The sequence below is a fragment of the Accipiter gentilis genome, chromosome 5 (assembly GCF_929443795.1).
Source record: "Accipiter gentilis chromosome 5, bAccGen1.1, whole genome shotgun sequence".
Classification (NCBI taxonomy): domain Eukaryota; kingdom Metazoa; phylum Chordata; class Aves; order Accipitriformes; family Accipitridae; genus Astur; species Astur gentilis.
In genome coordinates this window covers 32,648,333-32,661,261 of record NC_064884.1, presented here as the reverse complement: position 1 = coordinate 32,661,261, position 12,929 = coordinate 32,648,333, and the positions used below count along the sequence as shown (strand labels likewise).

The following is a 12,929-nucleotide window of genomic DNA, read 5'->3' as shown; positions in this document are numbered from 1 at the left end:
ATAAGCACATTTCTGCTGTAATACCAGAGATAAAAGTAAAGATGCTGGTTTGAAAAAAGAAAAATTATAAAAGTCCATAGAATCCTCTCAATGTAACTATTCCTTTCACTAAATGGCCATCAAATTGGGTAGGGGACAACCAAAAAGGAGCAAATGTTCTTGCAACTGGAGTGAAATGCTCAGAACTGAAGTCATTTAAAATTGCACAAGGAGGCAATTGTCATATCAGAGGCTCAAATCTGACTATATTTACTAGGACCATGAAATCTAAAAGTGTGCAGTTGTTGTTTCACCTGTTACCAAGCCTTGTTCAGCAAAAGAACAGCTGTGTATTTGTCTTCCATTTTTTCAGCTCAGCTACACAAGAATTCATCTGTTGCATTCCTTCCTATAACCTCTTTTCATTGCTCCATAAACTACTGGAAAGGAAGGAGTTGGATTTTGTACAGTGAAGTCAGCAAGAGCCGTCTCTGACCTCTGTGCTCAGGAACTGAAAGGTTCTTACATAGTCTGCTGGGCTCCTTTTTTTTTTTTTTTAAATTCACCTGCAGATATGGAGGGGAAAATAAAATTGGAAAAAAAAGTCTAGTTAAAGCAGAAACCCGGCTGACTTTATACTGACTTCACAGCGAAGTTGCTGAATTCCGCTGAATTTGAACACTACAACTTTTGTCACTTGCATTCCTGCTCCTTGGCAGGTGTAGAAGCAGATGCTCAGAAAAAAAAAGAAGAAAAAAAGAGAAGGAACCAAACTGTAAGGAAAGCAGGCTTCTGGAGAGGCTACTAAACCGTTCTCTTCACAGCTAGTTCCTGCTGACACTGTGTAGACAGCAAAAATTCCACAAGTCTGCAGGAGAGGGAAGGTCACCATCAAGGCTGAGGTTCAATGAAACAGACATTGGGCAAAGTCAGATGAGCTGTAAAAATCAAAGACGGCCAAGATATTTTTGGTACTATTTCTCCTACAGAGACTTGCCGAATAGGAGATTTAGATCCTGATCACTGAATAAAGGGACAATGGAAAGGAGGTCTGAGACAGAGTACTTGTGTCCAGGAAGCAAAGACTTTTATACTATGGCAACCTACCTCACCATAATGAAGTCTGGCAGTGTTTAACAACAAAACCTGGCCAGTACATTCAGAAATGTGAATGTCAGTTATAAAACTTGAATCAGAACTTCACAGTTTATGGTTTTGAATTAATTGTTAAATTAAAAAGTATTAACTGGTCTTAGATGTTATTTAAAATTTGCATTTCTCCTTCACAGCGAATACTTGTCAGCATCTGACTGTTTACAGAATTGCCTAAACAATTTGTTCTCTTTCTTCAGAATTATTTTTCTCTCTCATCTTGATATAGTCCTTGCAAATATGAAACCAAGCAAAAGATTTTCAGCTGTGACTTGCCATACGACACGTGTGTGTGTGCTTTACGTATGGGTATACACTCTGTTGTAATTATAAGACAAGCCACCACATTGTAATAGACACAATGGAGTTACGTAACAAGCTCTTAAGCACTGACTGAAGTGACAGCTTGTCAGTCTTGAAGCATGCACTTAACTTTTAAGTCATGGGGGACACCATGTGGACATATAACAATACTTGCACAAACATGAATTTCAGGAATAAGGATCTAAAAATGGGGATATTGTACCTTGTGCGAAACAGGAAAGGAGTTCAGAAGGCTGGTTTCAGAGAGTTACGGAAAGGAGGGATAAAATCAAAGCAAAATCTAAAACATGCAGCATGCATTTGAAGAGGTACTTGGTGAAGGGAGATTTATGAACACTCTGGAGCACCTACTGACTGGGCATATTAAAAAGTTGCAGAAATGAAAAAGGTGAGAAATCTAACTTTGGTGAACAAACAGCAAGAGAGAGTGGATTGCCACCTTCCACTGTTTTTTCATCCTAGCAGTCTGCCACTGAAGGCAGCTACAAAATCATCAACTCCACTATATTAATACAGTGTGTCTCTGCTGAGTGACTTGTGCATGGGAAGGAAGAGCACCAGCTGGCAGCTGTAATGTGATCAGTAGATATTAAATTTCAACTATTATAAATCACCTCAAATTTCTTCAGTTCTTCCTTAGCAACCGTGTAAAGCACACCAGAGGAGCTTGGGAAAGCAGCTGTCCTCTCAGAGATTTTTAGCCAGTCTTCAAATCTAGAGTAGTCATCCAAAAACTTTTGCCATAGCCGCCATGTCTCTTCAATTCTGCAATAGACAATGGAAAATTAGGGAATGCTCAGACTGAAGGCCAGCTAACCTACAGAACCTTAACTAATCATCTACAACTGCAAACTAGCACTCACCAGACAATAACCAGCTCTTAATCTAACTCAGACAGCCAGACTGATAAACAAACCACAGGGAAGGCTGGCTTATTCCAGACTGAGCTAGAATAAGATGATGGCAATTTTTTTTAATGCATCTAATTTTGGAATCTGAGCACATACTAAATAACTTCTGAAATAGAGTCCCTGTGTAGGTACCTACGCCAGTATTTTAGAGATTAGAAATTCCACACTACCTTCAACTACAGAACTTTTTCTTACAGAACGCTGAAGATGTTGCAGCATATATTTTAAAGATCTCATTCAATATTCTGCGTTGCAAAGGGACATGAACACTTTTTTTTTGCATTCACCAACAAGTGGTAAAATGCTATCTCTCAATATACACTGTAAACATGTTTTTATTTAAAGAACACAAAAGTTAGAAGTTATTCCAAAGTTTAAAAAAAACAATTTGACTTCAACTGAATATGTAAAAATAGTGGCTGACTCTTGATCCTGAGATCAAATTGGCTTAATACTGAGACTATAAAATCCCACAAACTTCAACACCACTTGATTTAAAATAACAAGATCTTTTTTGGGATAAGTTATATTACAGCAGAACTTTGTCTGGTTCTACATACAGAATACATCTTTCCCAAATCTTAGATACACAGGTCTGGTATGGACCTAATCCATGCACAATTTATGCTTCGTTGATGATATGTTGTTTAACCTGAAGTTTGACATCTGGAAAGTTGCTTTTTAATATGAGTAACTGTTTCTAGTACAATAAAGATCCTAAATACTGATAGCTCAGTTAACTTACTGGTACAAATCTACTAATAGCATAACGTGTACATCGCAAAAAAGTAAAATAGCGTTCAATGCATTGCTCCACATTAAATTAAAATAGTTCTGAGTTAATCTGCTGGACACAAAAGTATGAAGAGCCTGTGTATTTTCAAGATGGACTGTGCCAAAGACAGAACTCATAAGCTGTATTTTTATATATATACTATACAAGAATTACCACTGCAATAGTATAAAATTACTTAAAGATAGCAATCTGTGGATATAGGGCAGCACATCTTAAAAGCAACTTTTTTTTGCATAAAATTAAGAAAACCTTTACTAAATACCTTAAGAATATACCATAAAACCAAAGATCATACACAGTTCAATTCAGCATTTTGAAAAGTCATAAACTTCACATAGAGTTCTTGATATGAACTGTGTAAACATCACAGAAATCAGATTCATGACTTTAAAAGATACAGAAAAGATCTTCATAAATACAGGAGTTCAAACAGTTAAACGTATCTTATTACTGGTCAGTACATAGCATTGGCGCAATCCAACCTACATCATAATGTCTATCAAAATCACTCATGCTATCCTAGCTAGGAATAGAAAACAATGAGTCTTCTGGATATGACGGGCATCCAGCGTACAGACGGTCTGAGCATGTGCAGTAAACCAGACCACAGCCAAGAAGCACGGGGGCTATGGGCGGCCCACACTTGCTCCGCAAAGCTACGGTGGGCAGACGAGGAAATTACGGATGAGTGTTCAGTCCTAAAAGTCTTCCAAATGAACAAAATCAGATGTAAGAGAAACTTCTGAGGAACTTAAAGTGCATGAAAACCCTAACACCTGGAATAACATTCCACCCATTTGATAACTAGTTTCCCTATCAGTCTCAGCAGTTCTAGGGTAAACTTAAGTGTTACAACTCTCCCTTTTAGGTCATGTTTTCTAAATCCCTTGGAGTTACTGCTATAATCTAAGCTTTCTCTAGTTACTCTCTCACCGTTTCTATGAAGCGTAGGAAATGAGATATCATTCCATCAAAGGCCTTGTGAGCAAGATTTGATACTTGATCTCTGTACCTTGTATAAAGGCACATACAAACGCAACCCAAAATCTCTTTTTTGCCCCGCAGCATAACAGCTATTGGCTTTTATCCAGTGTATGAACTTTTTCTGACCCCCACACCCTTTTCTTCAGTACCGCAACCCTATAAACATACATCCCATCCTGTATTTGTGCCTGTGGAAGGAAATACTAATTTGTAGGCATTTTAGACTTACTTAAGCCGCCTTTCCATTGACATTGCACAAATGTTCCTCCACCTTCTGTCCAGATTGCGTGTAGCCTGCTGGATAGAATCACACTCTGCTTCTGTGGCACAAGCATCACAGTCATGAAGCAGCACTTCACACAAATTGAGAACAGATGCCACTCCAGTGCTGTGTTTCTCTATGTCCCTCTGAAGTTCCTACAGGTGAAGAAATTAATTCTTAAGAGAAACTGCAAAACATGCATAAATACAAATGCCTTTCTCTTCTACTTATTAAAAAGAAAATTTAATAAGATTGCAAACAGGAGAAACCCATCCAGTGAATACCTATTAAGAGACTGCATCTGCGCAAGTGGTGTTGCAATGTTATCAATGAGGCCGGGAGAACGCGGCAGCATGCACGGCTCTCCCAGGGACTATGAACACCAAACCATCACCTGGGACAAACTGCCAGAGCTCTGCATCCTCAGCTGAGCATCTTTCACATACATTCAAACAACATCACCAATAAATGGTAGAATTATTCCCAATCCTTTCCCATTATCACTGAGAATGTAAAGCAGAAGTTAGTAAGGGAAGTGTGACAAGAAAATATGTTCTTATCTACTGAGAGGGTTTAGTGGAAGAACCCTTTGTGAACCTACTCTTCCCCAGATGAGCTAGCTGCAGTGTGGCATGTTTGACATGGAGACCGGCAGCAACACATGTTGAACAGTGCATCTCTAGGAGCAGATTTTTCTTCTATGTTGGTTTTTGCTTGGATAGAGTTAATTTTCTTCATAGTAGCTGGTATGGGGCTATGTTTTGGATTTGTGCTGAAAACAGTGTTGATAACTCAGGGATGTTTTTGTTACTGCTGAGCGGTGCTTACCCAGAGCCAAGGCCTTTGCTGCTTCTCAACCCACCCCACCAGTGAGCAGGCTGGGGGGGGGCACAAGGAGCTGGGAGGGGACACAGCTGGGACAGCTGACCCCAACTGACCCAAGGGATAGTCCATACTATAAGACGTCATGCTCAACACATAAAGGTGGGGGAAGAAGAAGGAAGGGGAGGATTGGAGTTGACGTTTGTCTTCCCAAGTAACTGTTACGTGTGATGGAGCCCTGCTGTCCTGGAGATGGCTGAACACCTGCCTGCCCATGGAAAGTGGGGAATGAATTCCTTTGCTTGCATGAGCGGCTTTTGCTTTACCTATTAAACTGTTTTTATCTCAACCCATGAGTTTTCTCAGTTTTACCTTTCTGATTCTCTTCCCCACCCCACCAGAGAGGAGTGAGTGAGCAGCTGCATGGTGCTTACTTGCCGGCTGGGGTTAAAGCATGACATCTTCCTTCAACTTTCCAATTCTATAGCATTTTCATTAGAACCGGAAAAGGAAAATTCAGGACAGCTAAAGAAAATGCACTTACAGTGTCTTAGCACTTATTATATGTGAGCAGTATTACTTCTCTTGACGGTTTCTTGGTTACAACGGCTTGTTCTACGCTGATGATAACGTTTCATCTTGAAGCAACGTTTCAGCTTCACTTTTGAACTACAGGTTCAAGTTAAAACAAGCCACAAAAGTCATTGGCTATTGCTCTTGGATCGGTGCAAGGAAAAAAACCCTGCTCAACTCCTGCGTACGTTTCCAATGAATTGTCAGAATACTAAGATGGAAAAATCAGGAAGGACAGTAACAAAGCCAAGACAATATAATTCCAATAGTGACAAAGAAGTACTAATGTGACCACACCAAGAAGTGATAGATTGCCTCTAGAATACTATGTTCACTTCTGATTCAGATGAAGAAAAGAACTATTAGGACAATTAGAGGTGTGGAAGTTTATTTAGGAGAACAAGAACTTGGCAGCCTGAGGATAAGTAGAGATAAACTGCTCTTTATAATTTTGCTAGTGAAGTAAACTATAACATGCAAAGGGAAATAGTGTCAACATATCGTGTCTACGTACATTTAAAGTCTAACTAGAGGAGCTTTTCTTACAACTAGCAATATGATGTTCTGAAAATGCCTTCCAGCAGGAAATGAGATCTAAACATAGAATCTAAAAACCTCAGCAAATTTGAAATAGAGCAAGTTCAACTTGTATCAAGCATTTGATTTCGTTGTTTGTGATAACTGAGGTTGGACTCAGTGAAGTAATCTATTTCCTCTTCTCATCTATGAAACAGAAGGCTATTTTGTGAACATCTCCATGAGATCATCAAGTGGAAAATCACAATGTTTTCTTCCTCAGCGCTGACCCTTTCACTTGCCCAGAAAACACTCTTTCATTGTGATGTCCAAGTGCTTATTCTTCTTTCTGTCCATCCTGAAATGTTATATAAGAGTGGATACTATAAACAGATACAATACTCTATGAAACACATACTCCAGACAGCTATGAGACTTGAGGTTAAGCAAGTTCAGGTAACACAATCTCCTCTCTGTTGTTTTGGAGTAGAGCAGCAGTGAGAACTGCCAGTTGGTGTTCCTGAGGATTCTTAAGGATTAAAATTTTTTATTCACCTACAGAACCTTTCTACAAGCAAAGCCTACACTGTTTTTTCTACATAGCCTTACATTTCTTTCCCATATTTAAAAATTTTATTAGACAACATTTAGCCTTTGGGTTAGTTCACAAAGGAGCATCACTTTTATGCACTGCTGTCACCCCCACACAGCTTTTTTTTACTTTACCAACCCAGAAGCGAACACCACTTTTTCCACATTTCAAGTGGTAGCAGATTGAGAAAGTAAACAAACAAGTAATGCTTGAAATGCAGTTTGCGACCCTAGGAAAATGCTGCAGTGAAGTTACCCTACCTTGCTCAGGATAGCCAGCTTCAATTGTATCTCTAAGTTCACTATAGAGACCAGCAATTTGCAAAGCTGATTCTTGGCTGAAGTAGATGGTGAGAAGTAGATAATGGAGTTACAGAAATGGGATTTGGTCCTCCTTTTTCACAGCATAGTATTTTTAACGTAATTTTGTATATGAACAACTGGTAGCAGTACGAGCAGGGAAGATAACATGACCTCAGTGGAAGATCAAGCATGGAAAAGAACTTAAGATCACTATCAGAAGAATAAAGAGGGATGAAATACTTGAGAAGGTGGTCAACATACTGGCATTCTGAGATGTGGTGGATAGTGATACAGCCTCTGACTGATAAAAATACTGGTTGCCATACACAGAAGGTGGGTGGATTTTTTTTAATTATTATTATAACCATGGCTTGCAGTGTTATCAAATCAAATCATCCTCAAGTTTCCAAGCATGGCATCCTCCCAGGATAAGATTCACCTCTATTTCTCCCCTTTGGAGTTCAAATTAAACCACTCACACTTCTACAGAATATCACTGCACACTGTCACTGTGTTGGGATCACCACAAGGACACAGCAGAAGACAGAAGTACACCAGTCTCTGTGCCCAGAATAAGTACCATAAGAAGTGGTTGTAACAAACTGTGGGATGCCTCCATAGGGATGCTAGTAAAAAATCTCAAGTATCTGCTTTGTTGATAGCAACGTTAAGCCCTGCCCAGCACTCAATTGTCTCAGAAACACACTCATTAGTGACGCCTGTGTGTTATAAGTTATTATCCCTATGTAAATTACATATAGAATATTAATAAATAATTCTGCACAGCCATGTAGCAAATCAGCTGGGGAGTCAGCAAAAACTCTGAGCAGGTTCTTGAGTCTCAGGCCCACACTCAGCTTAAAAGAGCAAAATGCCAGTTTGTACACATCAGAAATTAATTATCCCCCAAACGTTCTGGCACTCCTCTTCCCACGCATTTCTTTCTTCTCTGCAGAAAGAACTCAGGAGAGCATCTAACTCATCTCCAGTGAGGCACCAGAAAGGTTTTTTTGCCAATAAATAACTAACAGGAACACAACAGAACAACAGGCCTCCCCAGCAATATGCTTCAAGGTAAAACTGCACTGGGCAGTGAAATGGAACAGGAAAGAGAAAATATAGTAAATCTTCTTAGGAGTAACATTAGTTGTAATGCCAAAAACTGGTTGACTTAACATTTTTCTGCCCATTGCAGTGTTGACAAATTGGTTCTAGCACTGCATAAAGGCTTTGTGTGCTATAAACCAACCAATTTTAACTTCACATGTACAGCTCATGCATCTTTGCGTGCAAAGTGATTCTCAAACAAGCTGCAAAATAAAACTAAGTTAGAAGGGTTGCTAAAAAAGTCATTTTCAAGCATGTGCAAAATTTGCAAGGTCTAATAGGTGTCAGTTTTGCCTCTGGGAACAGACAATTCAAACAAACACAAACCACAAACCCCAAAGGAAAAACAATTGCAATAACTCGTTCAGGTTACATCTCTTGGTGCCTTACCTTTCTCGGAAAGGTCAATCAGCTCCTGGTGGATTCGATGTCAAAGCCAGCAGAAGGCTCTATAAGTGACACAGTAAGTACCACTTGCCTTGATAATTAAACACTTCTTTGCCTGATGCCCTCTCAGCATTGAGTCGGGTACAGGCAGCCCAAGGACACTCTACTTTGGTTCTCCCCATGCCATCATGCACCTGATAAGCCTGTTGTATTTTACCTGCTGTTCATTTAGCTTCCTTTGTATTTCCTCAGAGTCACAAGTTTCATAGACAATAGGTTTGGACAGCTCTGACTCAATGTGGGCAAGCCAAGATCTCAGGCTACTCATGTTTTTATCCAGCTGCTGCACTGCAACGAGGGTCTCCTTCAACTTCTTTACCCTGTAAAGAAAAAGAAACGGCAGCATAAGTACACACTGAAGGAGAATTTCCACAGCATGTGTTTCGGGAAGTTTTCAGAGAAACTTAAGTTAGATGGCAAGTTCTGTTCTGAAGTCTTCCTTTATTATGTTACAGAAGTATCTTACATGTGCAAATGGTCATGCATTCACAGGGTCCGGTTAAGAAAAATTAAGAGCTTGCTAATGCCAGACAACATTTTCAAAGCTTCTGTACCTTTACCAGTTGAGTCAAACGTTTTTTAAGAAAGGAAAACTTTTTTTTTTTATGAAATCACGCACACCAAAACCCCAAAACAATCTAAGTAATTTAGTTCTGTATTTGACCAACAGATGACAAAAGTTCTTAGACTACAAATAACTTATCCATTTAACCAGTACAGGTGGTGGAGCGCAGAGTGAACAGGTCTTTTTTGCTCAGGTGATTTCTAAACGTTGAACTACATATCATAGAATGGTTTGGGTTGGAAGGCACCTTTAAAGGTCATCTAGTCCAACCCCCCTGCCATGGGCAGGGACATCTTCAACTAGATTAGGTTGCTCAAAACCCTGTCCAACCTGACCTTGAACGATTCCAGGGTCAGGGCACCTACCACCTCTCTGGGCAACCTGTGCCAGCGTGATGGCTTGTCCTTGAATAAATACGTTTTAGAGAGAGAAATCCAGCTGAGAACTTAGTGAGAATTCCTGAATCCCAAGGGCTGCTTTAAGTTGTTCTTGGTCTTAATGGACTACTTCAGATTTAAATAGATGAAATTGGAATGTAACTGCATGGTGATTTCTATGTAGTATTTTTATGGAGACCCTGACCCAGCAACAGCAATGGCCAGAAAAAATTAAATAGTGGTGGTTTGCATTTTTTTTTTTTTATTATTATTCAAGGGAACACTAAGCTTAGAGAGTAAGGAAAATTTGATGAAACCTTCATCCTATCTTGATATTTTTTCCTTCAGACTGTTTCAATTCCAAAAATGTCTGTCAGTAATTCCCTCTTTCCTATCCCCATGTTACATAACATACATTAGTGGATTCTGAAATTGTTTCTAAGCTTTTTTTTTTTTTTCCCCCTTTATGTAGTAATACAAACAATTTTGAGTAACATTCCCTTTTATGTTTCTATTGCTATTCCACTTAAGTGTTTCAATATCAGAAAGCTTTAAGAGATGAGTGCAGCTGGCAAAAGACTGACTAAACTGGATTGAAAAATACAAGATTGCCAGATTCGTCAAACAAACAAAATGTCACCTGACTATCCTATAACTCAAACAGGGCAATTCATATTTTTTCCATAGTACTAACCAGCAAATTTATCAAGTGTTTCCATATTTAAAGCAGCAGTTGCAGCTGACCATTAAGAGTCTAATATGGCTGTCCTTTTCTTACTGAAGAGAAATGCAGAGATCTTAATGTCAACTTGAAAGTTAAATCTTTCAAATTTTTGTCTCTTTCTAGCCCCCTCTTTAGATCACAGATGGCCAAACTGTGGCTCTTTAGCACCAAACATGCTTAAGAACAGTACCTTCCTTGCCAGAGTCTCATGACTGACAGCTGAAGGGTTGTGATCTGAAAAAAACCTCAGTAATTGGAAAAAATCTGCGTAACCTGAAAATGTGGCTATGAAGGGACTGAAATGAACACAGTCATGCTGAAAGACTGCCCCAGTCCCCATCATCAGGTTATCCTGAAACACAGCTATATGTTTAGCTTTGGAGAGGTACTAGGAGAACAACGAATGTCTGAGGGACCATCTCCTTGTCACCTATGATCGTACATATAGTGCTTTGTGGGTTTGAACCAACTGAAATTTGCTTATAGGGTGAGCAAGAAGGTTGGCTATCAGTCTTCTGGAACTCACATACAGCTTTTCTGTCTCTGATGTTAATTAAGAGGAGTGAAATGATGACCATTTTCTGCTTAGATTTTCAAGGCTGGATACTGCTGATCCTTTGCAGGCGCACTGGAGTAGGAAAGGGAACGAGTCATGTCAGCCCTATGTAGAAGTAATGTCACTCTATCATTTGCAAGCCCAAGCTGTGGACCAGGCTTTTCTTGTTTGCAACTGTATAGTACCCTAAACTTGGTGCAGGATTTTATTTACATTTTGCCTGCAACATTTGATAAAGGGCCTGTCATTTAGAAAGTGCCCTGTTTGCCTCAGACAGACTGCATGGGAGTACATCCCTGCCAGAGCAAAAAACAACCCCAGCCCAAATAGAGCTATTTTCAGTCAAATGACCTAAGTTACTCAAGAGAGAAAAAGAAAAAAAGCACGACATATTAAAAGAACACTCCAACTGAAACCAAAACCTACTGCTAAACCTGCCCTCCCACCAAAATGTTGCAATTCATTCCCTGCACCTAAATTCCACAAGTTTAAAAAAAAAAAAAAAAAAAAAAAGAAAGAAAAAAAAAAAAGAAAAGGACAACTCCCTGCCCCTCGCTACATTTACTGTTAACACTGTTCTTTTTTGTACTGAGTCTAACATAACAGGTTCATTGCCCATGGTACAAATAGAAGCAAATGAACAAGTGCTTCTTGGAGTATGCTGGGTTTACTTTTCTTGACTGAACTGCAATACAGTGTTGTGCCTTTAGCTACTCTGAAAACATCTGTGAACAAATAATAGATGTAATCCATCATGTCTAAAAGTTTTCCTTCTGAATTTTAGCAGGCAAGATGCCTATGGTCTTCACCTCACTGAATACTGTGACTGTGTACAAATAATTACATAATATGCATCCAACAGAAATACCTTTCTTTTAAAAATGTAACAGCTCAAAGTCTTATCTTTCCATGCTAATGGCAGGGCCTGAAAGCTAATGAAACTAAAAGCTCTGCTTAGAGACAAAGGTCAAATTATAAACCATTCAAGTATGTAGGATCCCTAGTCAACTGTAATTCTGACCTTTTGAGATTTCATTTACAAGATTATGTTTAAGCAGTTAATTAGTCTAATAATCACTTCATGCTTTTGTGGCAGCACTATGCATGTTTCTGCAAGAGAATTGAGATAACTCCTCTCCCTGATAATGAAGATTCCCCATTGAAATCAAAGGTTTGGACCCATGACGTGGTTGTTTTAAAGGTTGTTTTTATATAACACACACACATCAGTCTTGCTACATTTTACAAATACTCATGACTCTCAGAAAGGAAAATACTGCAGAATTCAATTGTTTGTTTTTATGGTTTACTGATGAAAACTCATGTGAAAATTTGAATGGACTTATGAAGTTTACATTTCCGTGTTCCAATTACTGTACCTCGGTTTCCCCAAGAAAGTAAAAACTTTTAAATGTCTATTTTAGACTAAGAAAAGGCAGTGGGAGAACAACTTGGAGCTGAAATTAAGCACAAATACCATTAATTCAACTAGTACTATATTAAACAGCCTTAGATTCCACTTAAACCTAAACAGGAACAACCCTGTAAATACATAGTGCATCATATAGAACTCATGGCCACTGTGTTAGTCATTTACACAGCTGGTTACTAATATTAAACTGTAAAAGCAACATGAAAAAAGTCAGTAAGAGCATGTTAGCTACATCTGTACAAAGCCAGTAGAAAGCAGAAAAGTTTTGTTTTGTTTTAAATCTACTTGGAACTGGAGACAAAGTTTCAAGAAACACTCTATGAAATAGCGAAAAATATTACACTATTAAAATCAGGCTTTTAAAAATCAGTTTAAAAATAATCTTTTATGATTAAAAAAGATTTATTGTCCAAAGTACAGTACTACTGAGTACCAGGACACTAGTACCGCCAGTTATACTTGCTCTTCAGATCACAGTTTCCCTTTCAAAGAGTAAATTTCTAGAACT

At 38.8% G+C, this 12,929-nt stretch overlaps 1 protein-coding gene across 22 annotated transcripts in view; it reads right to left on the bottom strand.

Moving 5' to 3' along the window:
- The window catches only part of SYNE1 (spectrin repeat containing nuclear envelope protein 1), a 318,475-nt gene that overhangs the window by 23,518 nt on the left and 282,028 nt on the right, over positions 1-12,929 (bottom strand). For 21 of the 22 annotated variants that reach the window (XM_049801239.1, XM_049801241.1, XM_049801249.1 and 18 more), the window contains 3 exons: positions 8,925-9,087; positions 4,376-4,563; positions 2,070-2,220 (listed from right to left, as the gene is read on the bottom strand). In XM_049801239.1, the coding sequence (XP_049657196.1) occupies positions 2,070-2,220; positions 4,376-4,563; positions 8,925-9,087 (502 nt within the window). Of the gene's footprint in view, positions 1-2,069; positions 2,221-4,375; positions 4,564-8,710; positions 8,770-8,924; positions 9,088-12,929 lie in introns of those variants that run through there. The other variant, XM_049801255.1, reaches the window with a different exon arrangement.